A 22,646-nucleotide genomic window follows, 5' to 3' on the forward strand; every position below is an offset into this window, starting at 1 on the left:
TTGTGGGAAGTCTATGAAACTATTAATAACAAAAAGAGTAAGCAAAGGCACAATGGCTCACAAGTGTAACCCAGCACTCAGGAGGTGGGAGCAGGAAATTGTTGGAAGTTAAGACCAGCCCAAGCTACATAAGTTACAAGCCAGCCTGGCCTGAAGAGTGACACCTGTCAGAGAAGTGGCTGGGGATGGGGCTGAGGAGGAGGAAGAGGGACAGGGCACAGAAGAGAGAAGCATATCTTCCTCCTCAAAAGATGACAGACGCATTCACCACACATTGGAAGCCGGGGTATCACAGCACACTGAACCTGAGCAGGCGTCCTCACAGACACTGTTGAAGGCAAGTTCTTTGCAGTGGTACGAGGCTTCTCTGTGGCTTTCCCAAAGTCTCTCACATTATCATTCACTGTCTGCCTGGTGAGACGGCTTGACACACCTGCTTCCCAGCTTCATCTGACTTAACAGGAAAAGGTTGCTGGATGAGAAGTAGCTTGCTGTCAGTCCATCTCAACAGTGCCTTAGTTCTCTGAAGTATAATTTTAAACACACTCTAATTGTTAAAAGAAAGGCCTCATTTCCTGACCAGACCTTAAAACAGCTCCTTCCAAGAAACTTCACATGGCTTATTGAAGGATTTCCATAAATACAGAAATCTCTCTCTGAGGTCAGGAGATAAGATATAGGGGATGATTTGGGCTTTTAACTTCTATTACCCCAGATCTCTTACACTCTAACTCGAGAGATTATTAGCCAGGTGCCAGTGTTCCTTAAGATAATTCAGTCTTGGGGATGGCTCAGTGGGTACCCTGCCGCCATGCAAGCGTGGAGACTCGAGTTTGGCTCCCTGGTGCCCACATGTTGTGCATCTGACCTGGGTGTTGAGGAACAGTCAGGGCAGCTATGGGGACTGGTTGGCCAGAAAGTTTCAGGTTCAGTGAGAGACCCTGTTTCAAAAAAATGGGAAAATGATGGAAGACACCCAAAGTTGACCTCTGGCCCACACAGAGCCAAAGCAAGCATAACACACATGCACCATATACATATACATCCCACAGACACATGAGTTTCTGAAAAAAAATGCTTCAAATTTTTAACTTACATATAGTTAAAAAGTAATTTTTTAACTCTTCAGTTCTTTGATTTAATCCACACTGATCACATGAGCCAACACTTACTTACATCTGGTGATGTTCAAAGCACAGCCCAGATGGTCTGAGTTTAAGATGGCCAGAACTGTAACTTACAAGACAGGACTCCTCGTTTCAACTGTAAATGTAAATATCATGCTCATTAGCAGTCTAACTGAAGGGCCGGCTCTGCTGTACCCATTGTCCACATCAGCGTCAGAACACGAGCATCCCAGTGCAGCTCAGCAAGAGATGTCCACCCACTCCAAATGCAGCAGCCCACAGTTCCTTTGTTTGTTGTTGTTTAAGAAAAAATATATCGTAAGTATTGTAGATTTATGTAACTATCCAACTGTATTTTTTTGTGTGTGTTGTAGATGCCCCGCAGACAAACGTCACTCATGTGACCCAGCTGGAGAGAGACACCATCCTTGTGTGCTTGGATTGTAAGTCTCTGTTTGTGGGTGTCTGCTGAAAAGATTGCTCTTCTCTTACTCGTGAGTGACTTCTGGTTTTCCTCTAGGTTGTATAAAAATAGTGAATCTCCAAGGAAGGTTGAAATCCAGCAGGAAATTGTCATCAGAACTCACCTTCGATTTCCAGATCGAGTCCATAGGTGAGGCATTGTTTTGTATTTCTTTACATCATGAACTGTTTAAAAATATTTATGTGATAGTTCCTGACGTTGTAAATGTACACTACTGTTACAGACTTTAATTTGGATATAGTAACTAAGCTGCTGCTTACAAGTTCTTTAAGTGTGTGTCGAAGTCAGATGCACCGTGAGTGTCCCCATCCTTGCGGGAAGGCAATCTCGGAATTTACATTTTCTCCAGAACCCTATAGGTTGTTCCCTGTAAGCATTTAGAATGTGGCGCTTGTCTCTCCGGCTGTGCTGTTGCCATTGCTGCCTGCTGCTCCGAGAGTTCAGCCAGGAGTAGTGATGCGTCCCTGGAGCCCCAGAACTCAGGGGACTGAGATAGGAAGATTGTGAGTTCATGGCCAACCTGTGCCACATAGCAGTTTCTAGTCCAGCCTCAGAAACCTACAAGACCCTGTCAAAAAAAGAAAAGAAAAGTTGCTTGTTGCCATTTTCGCATGAACCTTATGTTCTATGGTGGGGTTTCTGACAGTGTCTTTGTTAGGGCTCCATTGCTATAAAGAAACACCATGACCAAGGCAGCTCTTATAAAAGGCAACATACTTGGGGCTGGCTTACAGGTTCAGAAGTTCAGTCCATTATCATCATGGTGGGAACCATGGCAGCATCCAGACAGGCATGGGACTGGAGGAGCTGAGAGTTTTATGTCTTGTTCTGAAGGCAGACAGAGAAGGCTACTTTCTTCCAGGCAGCTAGGATAAAGATCTCAAGCCCACCCCCACAGCTCCTAATAGTGCCACTCGCTGGGCATTTTCAAAGCATCACAGGCAGGATCAGTAAAGTGCTGAGAAGGTAAAAAATAGCAATGAAGCGTGGTGCTGGGGGAAACGAAGCCGAATGCACTTTACATGCACAAGCATTGAGTTTGGGGGTTGAGGTTTTCGTGTATTTTACCAATGAAATCTTTTTTTTTTTTTTTAAATGTACATTCACTGGCAGAGAGTAAGGCCAGGAGCAAACCGTGTTTGTCAATACAAGCATAAACAGAAAGGGGAATAGGACAGGGGGAAGGGCCAGCACAGAGCCATCTGTAAATGGAAACTTGGGGCTTGTGTGTGCATGAGAAAGCGAGGCTAGCACTGTTCATTTTCTTTAGGAAACAATCAAATTTCTTCCTCACAGTTACACTGTATCAAAAATGTAAATATAAAACTGATGTCTGGACACGAGCCTTCTAGTCTCCATCAGTGTGCCAGAGCTGAGGATGTCCCACAGCCCTCCATGCCCAAATCCCACCTGGAGAGAGCTAGTCTCCAAGGAGTGCTGTCACTTCTAAGTTCACAGATACGACCACAAATTTTGTTCCAATAACTTGCCAAAGAGGAATCTACCAGGAGCCCACAGGACACAGGAATGTTGAAACAGCCAGGGAGAGAATCCTTCCAGAGCCATTCAGTGCCCCGGAGCTAACCCAGTGACACAGCTCTCTACTCCCAAATCCTGCCCAGACAGAACTAATCTCCAAGGAGTGCTGATATACCTAAGATCAAAGGTTCACAGACCCACAGGAGGGACAATCACCAGTCAGAGATAGCAAGACCAGCTAACACGAGAGAGAACCACATGGCAAAGGGTAAGTGAAAGAACATAAACAACAGAAACCAAGACTACCAGCATCATCAGAACCCAGTACTCCCACCGCAGCAAGTCCTAGATACCCCAACACACCGGAAAAGCAAGATTCAGATTTAAAATCACATCTCATGATGATGATAGAGGATTTTAAGAAGGACATAAATAACTTCCGTAAAGAAATACAGGAGTACACAGGTAAACAGCTTGAAGTGCTTAAAAAGGAAACACAAAAATCCCTTAAAGAATTACAGGAAAACACACCCAAACAGGTGAAGGAATTGAACAAAACCATCCAGGATCTAAAGATGGAAATAGAAATGATAAAGAAATGGCAAAGGGAGACAACCCTGGAGATAGAAAACCTAGCAAAGAAGTCAGGAGTCATAGATGCAAACATCATCAATATATTACTAGAGATAGAAGAGAGAATCTCAGGTACAGAAGATAGCATAGAAAACATTGCCATAACAGTCAAAGAAAATGCAAAAAGCTCCTAACCCAAAACATCCAGGAAATCCAGGAAACAATGAGAAGACCAAACCTAAGGATAATACAGATAGAAGAGTGTGAAGATTTCCATCTTTAAGGGCCAGTAAATATCTTCAACAAAATTATAGAAGAAAGCTTTCCAAACCTAAAGAAAGAGATGTCCATGAACATACAAGAAGCCTACAGAACTCCAAATAGGCTTAACCAGAAAAGAAATTCCTCCCATCACATAATAGTCAAAACACCAAATGGACAAAACAAAAAGAATATTAAAAGCAGTAAAGGAAAAAGGTCAAGTAACATATAAAGGCAGACCTATCAGAATTACACCAGACTTCTCAACAGAGACTATGAAAGCCAGAAGATCCTGGGCAGATGTCATACAGACCCTAAGAGAACAAAAATGTCAGCCCAGGCTACTATACCCAGCAAAACTCTCAATTAACATAGATGTAGGAACCAAGATATTCCATGAAAAAAACAAATTTACACAATATTTTTCTAGAAATCCAGCCCTACAAAGGATAACAGAAAACTCCAACACGAGGGAAACTGCCACCTAGAAAAAGCAAGAAAATAATCTTTCAACAAACCCAAAAAGAGATAGGCATACAAACATAATTCCACCTTCTAACTACAAAAATAACAGGAAGCCAACAGTCACTTTTTTACTTAATATCTCTTAACATCAATGGACTCAATTCCACAATAAAAAGATGTAAACGAACAGACTGGATGTGTAAATAGGACCCAGCATTTTGCTGCATACAGGAAAAGCTCCTCAGTGACAAAGACAGACACTACCTCAGAATAAAAGGCTGGAAAAAATTTTCCAGGCAAATGCTTCCAAGAAACAAGCTGGAGTAGCAATTCTAATATTAAGTAAAATTGACTTGCAGCCAGAAGTTATCAAAAAAGATAAGAACATTTCATACTCATCAAAGGAAAAGTCTACCAAGAAGAACTCTCAATTTTGAACATCTATGTTCCAAATGCAAGGGCACTCACATTCATAAAAGAAACATTACGAAAGCTCAAAGTACACATTGTACCTCACACAATAATAGTGGGAGACTTCAGTACCCCACTCTCATCAATGGACAGATCATGGAAGCAGATACTAAACAGAGACACAGTGAAACTAATAGAGGTTTTGAACCAAAGGTATTTAACAGATATCTATAGAACATTTCATCCTAAAACAAAAGAATATATCATCTTCTCAGCAACTCACAGTACCTTCTCCAAAATTGACCTATAATTGTTCACAAAACAGGCCTCTACACATACAAGAAGATTGAAATAATCCCATGCCTCCTATCAGATCACTACGGACTAAGGCTGCTCTTTAATAGCAACGAAAACAACAGAAAGCACACATACACATGGAAGCTGAACAGTACTCTACTCAATGATAATCTGGTCAAGGAAGAAATAAAGACTTTTTAGAATTTAATAAAAATGAAGGCACAATGCCCAAACTTATGGGACATGGTGAAAGCAGTGCTAAGAGGATAACTCATAGCTCTGAGTACCTCAAAAAAGAAACTGGAGAGAGCATACACTAGCATCTTAGCAGCACACCCACAAGCTCTAGAACAAAAAGAAGCAAATACATCCAAGAGGAGTAGACAGCAGGACATAATTAAACTCAGCTGAAACCAACCAGGTAGAAACAAAAAGATCTATATAAAGAATCAATGAAACCAGGAGCTGGTTCTTTGAGAAAATCAACAAGATAGATAAACCCATAGCCAGACTAACCAGACGGCACAGATCCAGGATTGAAATTAACAAAATTAAAAAGGAAAAGGGAGACATAACAACAGAAACGGAGGAAATTTAAAAAATCATCAGATCCTGCTACAAAAGCCTGTACTCAACAAAACTGGAAAATCTGGATGAAATGGACAATTTTCTAGATAGATACCAGGTACCAAAGTTAAATCAGGATCAGATAAACCATCTAAACAGTCCCATAACCCCTAAAGAAATAGAAGCAGCCATTTAAAGTCTCCCAACTAAAAAAAGCCCAGGACCAGATAGGTTTAATGCATAATTATATCAGACCTTCAGAGAAGACCTAATACCAATACTCTTCAAACTATTCCACAAAATAGAAACAGAAAGGGGAGAGAGGAGGGTGTTTTTTCGGAGAGGAGACCAGAAAAGGGTCTTTACATTTGAAATGTAAATAAAGAAAATATTCAAGAAAAAAAAGAAAATGAAATAACAAAAAGAACAATTAATTTCATATACATTCATAACTTGCACATGTGCTTTATTAATTTATTAAAAGAAATTATCAATCTTTAAAAATAGAGTCCTAGGGCTACAGGCCTCATCCAGCCGGATCAGCACAGGGGTAGCTTGAGCGCAGGGTCGCCTGACACCCGCCAGCTACCCACGACCCCCGCCACAGGATTTTGAGACTGCTGGTGAGTGGAACACAGCTTCTGCTCCAGTCCAATCACGCGGGACCTGAGACTGCTCTGGTTGGGGAGGCAGAAATCCGGCCTACATAGGGCCACAAGCCTCTTCCGGTCAGAAAAGCACCGGGGCAGCTAGGGCGCAGGGTCGGCTGACACTCGCCAGCTACCCACAACACCCGCCACAGGATCTTAAGACTTCTGGTGAGTGGAACACAGCTTCTGCTCCAATCCAATTGCGCGCGGGACCTGAGACTGCATTAGTTAGGGAAGCAGAAACCGGCCTGAGTAGGGCCACAGGCCTCATCCGGCCGGATCAGCGCCGAGTAGCTAGAGCACAGGGTTGCCTGACACCCGCCAGCTACCCACGACCCCCGCCACAGGATTTTGGGACTGCTGGTGAGTGGAACACAGCTTCTGCTCCAGTCCAGTCACACGGGACCTGAGACTGCTCTGGTTGGGGAGGCAGAAATCCGGCCTACGTAGGGCCACAAGCCTCTTCCGGTCAGAAAAGCACAGGGATAGCTAGGGCGCAGGGTCGGCTGACACTCGCCAGCTACCCACAACACCCGCCACAGGATCTTAAGACTTCTGGTGAGTGGAGCACAGCTTCTGCTCCAATCCAATTGCGCGGGACCTGAGACTGCATTAGTTAGGGAAGCAGAAACCGGCCTGAGTAGGGCCACAGGCCTGATCCGGCCGGATCAGCACCAGGGGAGCTAGAGCGCAGGGTCGGCTGACACCCGCCAGCTACCCACGACCCCCGCCACAGGATTTTGAGACTGCTGGTGAGTGGAACACAGCTTCTGCTCCAGTCCAATCACGCGGGACCTGAGACTGCTCTGGTTGGGGAGGCAGAAATCCGGCCTACATAGGGCCACAAGCCTCTTCCGGTCAGAAAAGCACCGGGGCAGCTAGGGCGCAGGGTCGGCTGACACTCGCCAGCTACCCACAACACCCGCCACAGGATCTTAAGACTTCTGGTGAGTGGAACACAGCTTCTGCTCCAATCCAATTGCGCGCGGGACCAGAGACTGCATTAGTTAGGGAAGCAAAAAACTGGCCTGAGTAGGACCACAGGCCTCTTCCGGCTGGACCAGCACCGGGGTACCGCCAGCTACCCACGACCCCCGCCACAGGATCTTGAGACTGCTGGTGAGTGGAACACAGCTTCTGCTCCAATCTTTAAACAGTGACAACGATAACAACTAACCCCAGAGATTACCAGATGGCGAAAGGTAAACGTAATAATCTTACTAACAGAAACCAAGACCACTCACCATCATCAGAACCCAGCACCCCCACTTCGCCCAGTCCAGGGCACCCCAACACACCGGAAAAGCTAGACACGGATCTAAAAGCATATCTCATGATGATGGTAGAGGACATCAAGAAGGACTTTAATAACTCAATTAAAGAATTACAGGAGAACATGGCTAAAGAGTTACAAATCCTTAAAGAAAAACAGGATAACACAATCAAACAGGTAGAAGTCCTTAAAGAAAAACAGGATAACACAATCAAACAGGTAGAAGTCCTTAAAGAAAAACAGGAAAACACATCCAAATAGATAATGGAAATGAACAAAACCATACTAGACCTAAAAAGGGAAGTAGACACAATGAAGAAAACCCAAAATGAGGCAACACTGGAGATAGAAACCCTAGGAAAGAAATCTGGAACCATAGATACAAGCATCAGCAACAGAATACAAGAGATGGAAGAGAGAATCTCAGGTGCAGAAGATTCCATAGAGAACATCGGCACAACAATCAAGGAAAATGAAAAATGCAAAAAGATCCTAACTCAAAACATCCAAGAAATACAGGACACAATGAGAAGACCAAACCTTCGGATAATAGGAGTGGATGAGAATGAAGATTTTCAACTCAAAGGGCCAGCAAACATCTTCAACAAAATTATAGAAGAAAACTTCCCAAATCTAAAGAAAGAGATGCCCATGAACATACAAGAAGCCTACAGAACTCCAAATAGACTGGACCAGAAAAGAAATACCTCCCGACACATAATAATCAGAACAACAAATGCTCTAAATAAAGATAGAATACTAAAAGCAGTAAGAGAAAAAGGCCAAGTAACATATAAAGGCAAGCCTATCAGAATTACACCAGATTTTTTACCAGAGACTATGAAAGCCAGAAGATCCTGGACGGATGTTATACAGACACTAAAAGAACACAAATTCCAGCCCAGGTTACTATACCCAGCCAAACTCTCAATTAACATAGATGGAGAAACCAAAGTATTCCACGACAAAACCAAATTCACACATTATCTCTCCACGAATCCAGCCCTTCAAAGGATAATAACAGAAAAAAACCAATACAAGGACAGGAACCACGCCCTAGAAACAACAAGAAGGTAATCCCTCAACAAACCTAAAAGAAGACAGCCACAAGAACAGAATGCCAACTTTAACAACAAAAATAACAGGAAACAACAATTACTTTTCCTTAATATCTCTTAATATCAATGGACTCAACTCCCCGATAAAAAGACATAGACTAACAAACTGGCTACACAAACAAGACCCAACATTTTGCTGCTTACAGGAAACTCATCTCAGAGAAAAAGATAGACACTACCTCAGAATGAAAGGCTGGAAAACAATTTTCCAAGCAAATGGTATGAAGAAACAAGCTGGAGTAGCCATTCTAATATCTGATAAGATTGATTTCCAACCCAAAGTCATTAAAAAAGACAGGGAGAGACACTTCATACTCATCAAAGGTAAAATCCTCCAAGAGGAACTATCCATCCTGAATGTCTATGCTCCAAATACAAAGGCAGCCACATTCATTAAAGAAACTTTAGTAAATCTCAAAGCACACATTGCACCTCATACAATAATAGTGGGAGACTTCAACACACCACTTTCACCAATGGACAGATCATGGAAACAGAAACTAAACAGGGACACAGAGAAACTAAGAGAAATTATGAATCAAATGGATCTGGCAGATATCTACAGAACATTCTATCCTAAAACAAAAGGATATACCTTCTTCTCAGCACCTCATGGCACCTTCTCCAAAATTGACCACATAATTGGTCACAAAACAGGCCTCAACAGATACAAAAATATTGAAATTGTCCCATGCATCCTATCAGATCACCATGGACTAAAGCTGATCTTCAATAACAAAATAAATAATAGAAAGCCAACCTTCACATGGAAACTGAACAACACTCTTCTCAATGATACCTTGGTCAAGGAAGGAATAAAGAAAGAAATTAAGAACTTTTTAGAGTTCAATGAAAATGAAGCCACAACATACCCAAACTTATGGGACGCAATGAAAGCATTTCTAAGAGGAAAACTCATAGCTATGAGTGCCTCCAAAAGGAAACTAGAGAGAGCACACATTAGCAGCTTGACAACACACCTAAAAGCACTAGAACAAAAGGAAGCAAATTCACCCAAGAGGAGTAGACGGCAGGAAATAATCAAACTCAGGGGTGAAATCAACCAAGTGGAAACAAGAAAAACTATTCAAAGAATCAACCAATCAAGGAGCTGGTTCTTTGAGAAAATCAACAAGATAGATAAACCCTTAGCCAGACTCACTAGAGGGCACAGGGAAAGCATCCTAATTAACAAAATCAGAAATGAAAAAGGAGACATAACAACAGATCCTGAAGACATCCAAAACACCATCAGATCCTTCTACCAAAGGCTATACTCAACAAAACTGGAGAACCTGGATGAAATGGAGAAGTTCCTAGACAGATACCAGGTACCAAAGTTGAATCAAGATCAGGTTAATGATCTAAACAGCCCTATATCCCCCAAAGAAATAGAAGCAGTCATTAAGAGTCTCCCAACTAAAAAAAGCCCAGGACCAGATGGGTTTAGTGCAGAGTTCTATCAGACCTTCAAAGAAGATCTAATCCCAGTTCTTCACAAACTATTCCACAAAATAGAAACAGAAGGTACTCTACCCAACTCATTCTATGAAGCCACAATTACTCTGATACCTAAACCACAAAAAGACCCAACAAAGATAGAAAACTTCAGACCAATATCCCTTATGAATATTGATGCAAAAATCCTCAATAAAGTTCTTGCTAACCGAATCCAAGAACACATCAAAACAATCATCCATCCTGACCAAGTAGGTTTCATCCCAGGGATGCAGGGATGGTTCAATATACGGAAATCCATCAACGTGATCCAGTATATAAACAAACTCAAAGACAAAAACCACATGGTCATCTAGTTAGATGCGGAAAAAGCATTTGACAAGATCCAACACCCATTCATGATAAAAGTCTTGGAAAGATCAGGAATTCAAGGCCCATACCTAAACATGATAAAAGCAATCTACAGCAAACCAGTAGCCAACTTCAAAGTAAATGGTGAGAAGCTTGAAGCAATCCCTCTAAAATCAGGGACTAGACAAGGCTGTCCACTTTCTCCATACCTATTCAACATTGTACTTGAAGTCCTAGCCAGAGCAATTCGACAACAAAAGGAGATCAAAGGGATACAAATTGGAAAAGATGAAGTCAAAATATCACTTTTTGCAGATGATATGATAGTATATATAAGTGACCCTAAAAATTCCACCAGAGAACTCCTAAGCCTGATAAACAGCTTCGGTGAAGTAGCTGGATATAAAATTAACTCAAACAAATCAATGGCCTTTCTCTACACAAAGAATAAACAGGCTGAGAAAGAAATTAGGGAAACAACACCCTTCTCAATAGTCACAAATAATATAAAATATCTTGGCGTGACTCTAACTAAGGAAGTGAAAGATCTGTATAATAAAAACTTCAAGTCTCTGAAGAAAGAAATTCTAGAAGATCTCAGAAGATGGAAAGATCTCCCATGCTCATGGATTGGCAGGATCAACATTGTAAAAATGGCTATCTTGCCAAAAGCAATCTACAGATTCAATGCAATCCCCATCAAAATTCCAAATCAATTCTTCAACGAATTAGAAAGTGCAATCTGCAAATTCATCTGGAATAACAAAAAACCTAGGATAGCAAAAACTCTTCTCAAGGATAAAAGAACCTCTGGTGGAATCACCATGCCGGACCTAAAGCTCTACTACAGAGCAATTGTGATAAAAACTGCATGGTACTGGTATAGTGACAGACAAATAGACCAATGGAATAGAATTGAAGACCCAGAAATGAACCCACACACCTACGGTCACTTGATCTTCGACAAGGGAGCTAAAAACATCCAGTGGAAGAAAGACAGCATTTTCAACAAATGGTGCTGGCACAACTGGTTGTTAACATGTAGAAGAATGCGAATCGATCCATTCCTATCTCCTTGTACTAAGGTCAAGTCTAAGTGGATCAAGGAACTTCACATAAAACCAGAGACACTGAAACTTATAGAGGAGAAAGTGGGGAAAAGCCTTGAAGATATGGGCACAGGGGAAAAATTCCTGAATAGAACAGTAATGGCTTGTGCTGTAAGATCGAGAATTGACAAGTGGGACCTCATGAAACTACAAAGCTTCTGCAAGGCTAAAGAAAGACACCATCAATAAGACAAAAAGACCACCAACAGATTGGGAAAGGATCTTCACCTATCCTAAATCAGATAAGGGACTAATATCCAATATATATAAAGAACTCAAGAAGGTGGACTCCAGAAAGTCAAATAACCCCATTAAAAAATGGGGCTCAGAACTGAACAAAGAATTCTCACCTGAGGAATACCGAATGGCAGAGAAACACCTGAAAAAATGTTCAACATCCTTAATCATCAGGGAAATGCAAATCAAAACAACCCTGAGATTCCACCTCACACCAGTCAGAATGGCTAAGATCAAAAATTCAGGTGACAGCAGATGCTGGCGAGGATGTGGAGAAAGAGGAACACTCCTCCATTGTTGGTGGGATTGCAAGCTTGTACAACCACTCTGGAAATCAGTCTGGCGGTTCCTCAGAAAATTGGACATAGTACTACCGGAGGATCCAGCAATACCTCTCCTGGGCATATATCCAGAAGATGTCCCAACCGGTAAAAAGGACACATGCTCCACTATGTTCATAGCAGCCCTATTTATAATAGCCAGAAGCTGGAAAGAACCCAGATGTCCCTCAACAGAGGAATGGATACAGAAATTATGGTACATTTACACAATGGAGTACTACTCAGCTATTAAAAAGAATGAATTTATGAAATTCCTAGCCAAATGGATGGACCTGGAGGGCATCATCTTGAGTGAAGTAACACAATCACAAAAGAACTCACACAATATGTATTCACTGATAAGTGGATATTAGCCCAAAACTTAGGATACCCAAGATATAAGATACAATTTGATAAACGCATGAAACTCAAGAAGAATGAAGACCAAAGTGTGGACACTGTGCACCTTCTTAGAATTGGGAACAAAACACCCAGGGAAGGAGTTACAGAGACAAAGTTCGTAGCTGTGATGAAAGGATGGACCATTTAGAGACTGCCGTATCCAGGGATCCATCCCATAACCAGCTTCTAAACGCTGACACCATTGCATACACTAGCAAGATTTTGCTGAAAGGACCCTGATATAGCTGTCTCTTGTGAGACGATGCCGGGGCCTAGCAAACACAGGAGTGGATGTTCACAGTCAGCTATTGGATGTATCACAGGGCTCCCAATGGAGAAGCTAGAGAAAGTACCCAAGGAGCTAAAGGGATCTGCAACCCTATTGTTGGAACAACATGATGTACTAACCAGAACCCCGGAGCTCTTGTCTCTAGCTGCATATGTATCGAAAGATGGCCTAGTCGGCCATCAATGGAAAGAGAGGCCCATTGGACTTGCAAACTTTATATGCCCCAATATAGGGGAATGCCATGGCCAAAAGAATGGGAATGGGTGGGTAGGGAAGTGGGGGGCGCTATGGGGGACTTTTGGGATAGCATTGGAAATGTAATTGAGGAAAATATGTAATAAAAATATTAAAAATCAAAAAAAAATAGAGTCCTGCCTGATATATAAAGGACACATATAGGTGAATGTTAAAAAAATAATAAAAATAGGGACAGAAGGAACACTACCCAATTTGTTCTATGAAGTCACAATTACACTTATACCAAACACTCAAAGACCCAACAAAGAAAGAGAACTTGGGACCAAGTTCCCTTATGAGTATCAGTGCAAAAATACTCAATAAAATTCTAGCAAACCCAATCCAAGAACACATCAAAACATTCATCACGATCAAGTAGACTGCATCCAGGATGCAGAGATGGTTCAATATACAGAAATCCATCAAAGTAATCCACTACATAAACAAACTCAAAGAAAAAGACCACATGAACATTTCATTAGATGCTGAGAAAACATTTGACAAAATTCAGCATCCCTTCATGTTAAAAGTCATGGAAAGATCAAGGATTCAAAATTCCAACTCAATTCTTCATAGAGTTAGAAAGAGCAATTCTCAAATTCATTTGGAATAACAAAAAACCCAGGATAGCAAAAACAATAAAAGAACATCTGGGGGATAGTGATAAAAACTGCATGGTGTTTGTACAGTGACAGGTAGGTACATCAATGGAATAGAACTGAAGACCCAGAAATGAACCCACACATCTTAGATCACTTGATCTTTGACAAAGGAGCTTAAAAAAAACATGTAGGTGAAGGTTTAAAAATAGGAACAGAAGGAACACTACCCAATTTTTTTCCAGTGGAAAAAAAGAGAACACTTTCAACAAATGGTGCTGGTTCAACTGGTGGTTAGCATGTAGAAGAATGCAAACTGACCGATTCTTATCTCCTTGTACAAAGCTCAAATCCAAATGGATCAAGGACCTTCGAATAAAACCAGATACACTGAATCTAATAGAAGAAAAAGTGGGGAAGATCCTTGAACACATGGGCACAGGGGAAGATTTCCTGAACAGAACACCCATGGCTTATGCTCTAAGATCAAGAATCAACAAAAGGCAAAGGACCCTGTCAATAGGACAAAATAGCAACCAACAGATTGGGAAAAGATCTTTACCAATCCTACATCCGATAGAGGGCTAATATTCAATATATACAAAAAACTCAAGAAGTTAGACTTCAGAAAACCAAATACCCTATTTAAAAATGGGGTACAGATCTAAACAATTCTCAACTGAGGAATATCAAATGGTTGAGAAGCACCTAAAGAAATGTTCAACATCCTTAGTCTTCAGGGAAATGCAAATCAAAACAACCCTGAGATTCCACCTCGCATCAGTCAGAATGACTAAGATCAAAAACTCAGGTGAGAGCTGATGCTGGCGAGGATGTGGAGAAAGAGGAACACTCCTCCATTGCTGGAGGGATTGCCAGCTGGTACAACCACTCTGGAAATCAGTTTGGTGGTTCCTCAGTAAATTGGACATAGTACTACCTGAGGACCCAGCTATACAACTCCTAGGCATATATACAGAAAAAACTCCAACATGTAATAAGGACACATGCTCTACTATGTTCATAGCAGCCTTATTTATAAATATCCAGGAGCTGGAAAGAACCCAAATGTCTTTCAACAGAGGGATACAGAAAATGTGGTACATTTACACAATGGAGTACTACTCAGCTATTAAAAATGATACATTCAGGAAATTTTTTTTAATATTTTTTATTACATATTTTCCTCAATTACATTTCCAATGCTCTCCCAAAAGTCCCCCATACCCTCCCCCCCCACTTCCCTACCCACCCATTCCCATTTTTTGGCCCTGGCGTTCCCCTGTACTGGGGCATATAAAGTTTGTGTGTACAATGGGCCTCTCTTTCCAGTGATGGCCGACTAGGCCATCTTTTGATACATATGCAGCTACAGTCAAGAGCTCCAGGGTACTGGTTAGTTCATAATGTTGTTCCACCTATAGGGTTGCAGATCATCCCTTTAGTTCCTTGGGTACTTTCTCTAGCTTCTCCATTGGGAGCCCTGTGATCCATCCAATAGCTGACTGTGAGCATCCACTTCTGTGTTTGCTAGGCCCCAGCATAGTCTCACAAGAGACAGCTATATCAGGGTCCTTTCAGCAAAATCTTGCTAGTGTATGCAATGGTGTCAGCGTTTGGAAGCTGATTATGGGGTGGATCCCTGGATATGGCAGTCTCTAGATGGTAATTCAGGAAATTCTTAGGCAAATGGTTAGACCTAGAAAATATCATCCTGAGTGAGGTAACCCAGTCACAAAAGAACACACATGGTATGCGCTCACTGATAAGTGGATATTAGCCCAAAAGCTCGGAATACCCAAAATACAATTAACAGACCATATGAAGCTCAAGAAGAAGGAAGACCAAAATGTGGATGCTTCAGTCTTTCTTAAAAGGGGGAACAAAATACTCACAGGTGGTAGAGGGTGGGAGGGACTTCAGTGGAAGAGAGAAGGGCAAAGGGGGGGGGGGTCAGGTATGGGAGGAGCCGGGGATGATATACAGAGGTCAGGAATATGAACAGAATCTGTAGCAATGGGGGGTGGGGAACTGGAGGTAGCCACCAGCAAGTCCCAGATGCCAGGAAAGCAAGAGGCTCCCAGGACCCAACAGGGATGAGAGTAGCTGAAATGCTCAACAAAGGGGAGGGAGAACCTATACAGACCATATCCAAAGGTCAGGCAAAGCCCCCCAGTTGGTGTATGGGGCCACCTACTCATCTCCAAATTTTTAACCCAGAAGGGCTCCTGTCTAAAGGAAATACGGTGACAAAGTGTGGAACTGAGACTGAAGGAAAGGCCATCCAGAGACTGCCCCATCTGGGGATCCATCCCATATAAAGACAGCAAACCTAGACACTATTGCACATGCCAAGAAGTGGTTACTGACAGGAGCCTGCTATAGCTGTCTCCTGAGAGGCTCTGCCAGAGCCTGACAAATACAGAGACAGATGCTCACAGTCAACCATTAGACTAAGCATGGGAACCCCAGTAAAGGAGTTAGAGAAAGGACTGAAGAAGCTGAAGGGGTTTGCAACCCCATAGGCAGAACAACAGTATAAACCAACCAGTACTCCCAGAATTCCCAGGGACTAAACCACCAACCAAAGAATACACATGACTCCAGCTGCGTATGTAGCAGAGGATGATCTTGTCTGGCATCAATGGGAGGAGAAGCTCTAGGTCCTGTGAAGGCTCTATGCCCCAGTGTAGGAGAATGCCAGGTCAGGGAGGCGGGAGTGGGTGGGTGGGAAGGGGAGCACCCTTATAGAAGCAGGGAGAGGGGGGATGGGATATGGGGGTTCTGGAGGGGAAACTGGGAAGGGGGATAACATTTGAAATGTAAATACATAAAATATCAATAAAAATAACTGAAATCTGCCTTATGTATGCCTCTGCCCTGTGTCCCACTGTTTTTCTAATGCCATATCTTAGAAAATATTGTACAGGTTTTCAGAATTATCCACAAGAATGTCTGTTGTGCCATCATTTATAATAAGGAAACGTTGAAATAATTATTGATGATTATAAATGGATGACAGTTGGAAACTTCAACATAAAGCTTTCCTTGATGGTGTGAAACTAATTAAACACATCTGAGAATGATAAACGCAGGAGTGAGTACAGTACTGTCCGAGAGAGGCAGAATGGTGGACAGAATGAGGTCAGGGTTGGGTTGAGAGATCCAGCTGGTTTTCTTTGTTTGAAGCGAAAGCAAATGAAGTATTTAATCTGGTAATTGAAAAGAGTGTGCATGCGTGTGGCTTCTCTGCTGTTGTCTGTGTACTTCTGTGTGCTCTATGGCTTTATTTTTTTAGTCACTTTAAGAAAACAAACTTCAGTAATTTTTTCCTATTAAAAAGATGAGTGTACCATGTATATAAAATGTTTTAAATTCAGAGGTATCAGTATGCAATACTGAGATTATCCACGGAACCTTTGCTGGGCAGGGTAGGTGGAGATGACAGGATGCTTGCCTCTGAACTTCTGTACTTACAGTAACTGAGCTCTTCTTGTCTGCCAGTTTGTCTACAAGACAGTGTGCTAGCTTTCTGGAAACACGGGATGCAAGGTCGAAGCTTTAGATCTAATGAGGTAAGTCATCTTTTGAAGCGTGCTCATTATGCAGTCATATGAAGCCAGGCGTGGTCTCTTGTGCCTGTTGTCTTAATGTTAGAAAGCCCAGGCAGGAAGATCATTTGTACTTAAGAACTCAGGTCCAGCCTAAGCAACACAGTGACACCACCATAGTGACACCTATGTTAAATAGAAGGCACAAAATCTGTTCAAAGCAATTCTTTCAACACTATAAATTTCTGGTGATCCTGTAAGTGTGTTGAGTGCAGTGGTAAGGTCAGCACGCGCTCTATGCTCGAGCAGAGGATCTCAGCCTTCTGATGCTGCGCCCTTTACTGCAGCTCCTCCTGCTTTGGTGACCTCCAGCCATAAAATTATTTAACTGCTACCTCAGAACTGCAATTGTACTACAGTTATGAATCATAATATAAATATCTGTGTTTTCCAGTGAATTTTTCCAGTGGTCTTAAGCGACCCCTGTGAAAGCAGCCCACCAGTTTAGAACCGGTGTTCTTGAGCCTTCTCAAGCCAATAGACTTCAATCCATACCTCCCATTCTTCTATATAACTACCCTAGGACTCCAAACAAGAGCCTCTGACACTACTAAATAATTCAGTGGCCTTCTCTGCTTCCCAGACCTGGGAAGCCCTGTCTTGCACTTAACAACAGTGGCATCCACACACAACAAGTAACAGGCTTGCCTCCTGATTCTGCTGTCTTCTTTAATGAGACGGGATTGTTGGTCCCTTTGTCTGAGCCCTTTCTCCGGTACAGAAATTACGAGTGACATACTTAATTCAGCTCAGCATTTCTGCTGGCAGTGCTTTAGCATAAGCAAGAGGAATGGTTGACCCTAAAATGTTATTGGCAGGTAAAACCATCAAAAACTTCCCCGGGATTCCCAAGCCAATCTCAGTACCCTGAGCAGGTTAGAGTAGAAAGGGGCTCAGGAGCAAGAGGAAGGAAAGTGTCCAGGAGTTACTTGGAGGCCATTTCTAAACTGCACACTCATGCGCCTCATGACCTCCACACCCTTCTAACTAGCAAGGCCCTGCCTCCCCTGTAGGTACAGAGCCGCCATTGCTGAAGTAAAGGCGTTTCCTTCACCAGTTCGGCATCACGTGACAGGTGACAGAACACTCGTGTCTCTAGAACAGCTCATTAGAGGGTTTTGATGGAATAAATATTTCAACATCAAGTTGAGTGTTTCAAGTTTCAGCCTCGCTATTGCTAGAGGCATAATTTGGGCTATGTTGTATTTTATAAGCCATCAACACTGAGTTCCTCTCCTTTGTTTGTGGTCTCAATCTTTATTGCTCAGTGGTTAGAGTCGGTTGGTCACACTGAGGATGCATTCTGTCAGAAAGTGGTGCTGAGGAGAGCAGGAGAGAAGTGGGAAGGACGCGTGTTCATCGAGAGCACGGCCCAGACATTAGACTTGCAGGAGTACTGGGAGGCCCATCCTGCCCAGGCTACAGGAACCAGAGCTGTTCCCACAGAGTGTGCATCTTGTCTGAAATCTCAGCTCACAATCCAAACACTGTACTGACCTCTAAATGTTTACTGCCATACCACATAGCAACCACTCAAGGCACAAAACCAGATTTGAGTGGCTGGATGGTGTCTGTGGTCTTGCCACTCACATTAATGTAAATGACAGGACATTTTGAATGAAAAAAATAATAATTTTGTGCTTTTCATTAAATTTTACTCTGGACATCTATACTAGCAAGTAATTTCCCTTCACCAGTACTTGAGGATTCCAAATTCACCCCATTTTCCCTGAACTAACAAACTGATGTGATTGCAAACTTACAACACATAATGATGAAGGGCAGGCCTTTCCCATCCTGCAAATTGTGGGAGTTCACAGTGGGCCTGGGTTTTTGCTGTAATGTTGCCCATAAACTATCCAAACAAAAGTTTGCATCTCTGGAGTCAGCTGTGCTGCCACAGGCATGTAATCCCCTCAAGAGACTGAGTCAGAAGGGCCCAGAGCTCAGGGCTAGCCTAGGCTATAAAGCAAGACTCTGGCTCAAAAGAAGAGAAGAATTTTAAATGTGAGTAATCTTTAATTTGAGTAATTTTTTAAAATTGCGTTTTAACTAAACAGGTAACACAAGAAATTTCAGATAACACAAGAATCTTCAGACTCCTTGGATCTGACAGGTATGAAGTTGGGCTTCACAAAATGTCTGGCACTGAATGGGCTCCCAACCCAGTGGAAGGCTGCTTACTTTTTTGGAAGAATTGAAATTTCTGCATGTTCAACACTTGCTTGTTTTTTAACTATTGAAAATTAGTCTTCCATGTACTGGAACCCATAGTTCTGACAGTGCTGTTAGCTATACTGTTGATAGCAACGTACAGCAGAAGACAGGCATGCTGGATGTCAGCAAACACAACTCTGAGCAGGCTAATAGTCTTGATGATGATGATGATGATGATGATTTTATTCTGAATTACCTTTAGGTTGGTAAACAGACTGTTTTAGGATTAATAGGATCAAGCCCACCCCCTTGCCCCCATTACTCCTGTAGAATTGGTTTCTCCTTAGCCCTTGCCCTTCACACCCTCAAGTCCTAGAAGAATACTGATCTAGAGGTAGGCAGTGGGCACCTCCCAGGGCTGGAGTCAGAGTGACTGGGAGTAGATTCTGCCCATAAGAGCAGCGCTTAGAGCAGTGTCTAAAAGAAGCCATGCTTGGCTGCTTGGTTTGTTTGGGGTTTTTTTGCTGATGTTAGTTTTCATAAATAAATAACTTTGTTCTGTTATGTGTTTCTTATTACCTTTAGGGTTGTGGTTTTGGAAAGTAGGCCAACTGATAACCCAACAGCAAATAGCAATTTATACATCTTGGCGGGTCACGAAAACAGCTACTGAGATACGGTGTTCTTGACAGTGACCTGTGGGAGAGAGTGACCACAGCTGCTGCAACGTTAGTGGATGAGTGAAGCTATGCAGACCCTGCAGGAACCTAGCTTCTGTTTCTTATAATTTATTGTGGCATGAGACAGATGGGAGAACATTTTGTTTTAAGTGGTATGGATATATTTAGCATATTGAACCACACAAGTGCTTAATTCATTGTTATGTAATCTTTGTACATATAAGCAGTATTTTTCTGTGAAACTTCATATTGCTGAAGGCATACACTAAGAATTTATGTAGATAATGTACTTTTTTGAGATGTAAAAGTGTCTTATCTGTACAGATGTAAATGTTGATTAAAATGCAACTAGGGTTAATATTTTAAGAATTCTTTAGTATATTCTTGGGTGTGGTCATATTACGAAATGGGATGCTGGCAATGAACCAAGACATTAACACTATTGTATTTTTATTATATATAATTTAGTAATATGGGCATAAATCCTGTAACTTTTAAATGGTAACGAGCTGTAGTCATTTTATAATCTTGTTTTTAATTTTAATGCACGTGCACTGGTGTTTCTCCTGCAGAGTATTGACATGTGACGTGTTGTCACAGAGAGGCTGTGACACCCACCGTGAATATGCATTTGGTCTACAACATCTTTTTTACATGTATTTGGGTTGTTTTCTATGTGAAACAAACCAATTAACCACCTGTTGTAGTAACTGATCTTTTTATATTTAAGGAGAATCGTGTAAGATAAGCTTGTCTGTGCTTAGGATACACCTTCTCGAAAACTTAAATCATGGAATGGCGGTACCACGGTAGAACACTGCAGCTGTCGCCAGGGTTACAGTGTGCATCAGATCAACTAGCATTGCTGAGGAGTCCACACTAGACATTTCACAGTCTCACTGAAGAGCTGTCACATTCCAGAGTGAGGTGATCAAGTTTCTCGTGGGCTTTTACTTCTGTTGGCATTAGTTTATCACTTCCATATTTCTTTTGATTTTGAGTATTAATACATGGCCAAAATAATTTAGTTACTACCTCATACAAACATTATAATGGTTACTACAGATCACAAGAAGTTAGTTTGGTTAAAATCATTGTTGATTGGTTTTTTCCAATGGAGTGTATCTGTCTTATCAAGATAGATATCAAGTTGTAGCAAAGTGCACACCTCTGACTCTCTTTGGTATATGTTCATATGTTCTTTATATTTTGATGTGAGTATGTATACACTAAGAACAAGCTAAATTGTGATTTATGCTTCATTTATTTTAACTGATAATGGTTTTAAATACGTTCCTGATTGTACATACTGTAAAATAAACATGTTTTTTAACATGCTGTTGTGTAGTTGCTTGTCAATCGACTTAGTAGCACTAGAGGGAAATGCTTCGTGTGCAGTCAGATCGTAAGCATCCAGTTCTCCCATGACCATCATTGTTTGATCTACATTTTAAATATAATAATTCCCACATTTGAGAAAGAGGGCATCTTTTGTAGGATCTTGAATTCTTATCAGGAAAAACAAACACTCATAGAGTTTTGGTTGAAGCGGGAGTAGGCAGTTTATATCTTAGCCAGGTATAGCCCACCTCCTCTTTTTATTAATAAAGTTGTGTGAGAACACAGCACCACCTATGTACTGACCTGTCACCTAAGGCTGTGCCTGTACTTCTGTGTCACACTTGAGTGGTTTCAGAGGAACAGACCGGCCTGAAAGCTCCCGTGTCTGCTCTCAGGCCCTTTACAGAAAGTAGGCTGTGACAGCCTGGGAGAGCACAGCCAAGGAGTGTTGGGGATGCCGTTCTAAGGGCAGGGGCAGGAAGAGAAGTGGGAAGAACTGACTGAGTAACCAGAACACACTGTTTCTATTGAGCCTTCCACTGTCTCTTAGGGTGACCTTGGGTCATTTAGTCCAGAACCATTGGTTGCCTAAGAATCAAAGCAATTTTGGATGGTCCTTTCTCTAATATGAATAATCAATCAACATTAATTACTAATGACACTTTTTTTTTAAATCCACTTACATGAGAATGAGATCACTGGCTGAAAAAACAAATTTGGGGGGAAGTTTTTAAAAAACCAGATTCTATTCTTAGCACTGCAGGGCAGTTGGTGCTCTTAAAGCCCAGCTGATGTTCATTCCACTCCAGTCTGTACATTACATCTCAGAAATGGTCACATTGGACTGTCACGCACTTAGAAATACTGCCCCGCCCTGAAAAATGTACATAATTCATTGCTTAGTAACCATACGTCTTACAAGATATCTTTGGACTCTTTAGGGAGTAAGGCCCACTAGTTTTTGTCTCTATGGAGTATGAATTATTCTGATAAGCCCCACAGAGTAAGAGCCACTGGCTTAAGACTGCATTGACGTCGACCGACCACTGGTTTTGAAGAACAACTTACATGGCAGTTTCAAGTGCAAATTCCTAGGTTCCACATAAGTGGTGGGAACGATCTTATTCTGTCTGCTTTCTTGTTAACTGTG

General features: G+C 41.9%; 1 protein-coding gene across 6 annotated transcripts in view; it reads left to right on the forward strand.

The window, feature by feature from the left end:
• Positions 1–21,493, forward strand: part of Map4k3 (mitogen-activated protein kinase kinase kinase kinase 3) — a 156,327-nt gene extending 134,834 nt beyond the window's left edge. For all 6 annotated transcript variants that reach the window (XM_085833253.1, XM_021186158.3, XM_085833254.1 and 3 more), the window contains 5 exons: positions 1,502–1,570; positions 1,648–1,740; positions 17,212–17,282; positions 19,379–19,434; positions 20,061–21,493. In XM_085833253.1, the coding sequence (XP_085689379.1) occupies positions 1,502–1,570; positions 1,648–1,740; positions 17,212–17,282; positions 19,379–19,434; positions 20,061–20,148 (377 nt within the window). In that variant the 3' untranslated portion in view covers positions 20,149–21,493. The remainder of the gene's footprint in view (positions 1–1,501; positions 1,571–1,647; positions 1,741–17,211; positions 17,283–19,378; positions 19,435–20,060) is intronic.
• Positions 21,494–22,646: the final 1,153 nt, after the last annotated feature.

Source organism: Mus caroli, unplaced genomic scaffold (assembly GCF_978045245.1).
Source record: "Mus caroli unplaced genomic scaffold, Mus_caroli_1 scaffold_18, whole genome shotgun sequence".
NCBI lineage: Eukaryota > Metazoa > Chordata > Mammalia > Rodentia > Muridae > Mus > Mus caroli.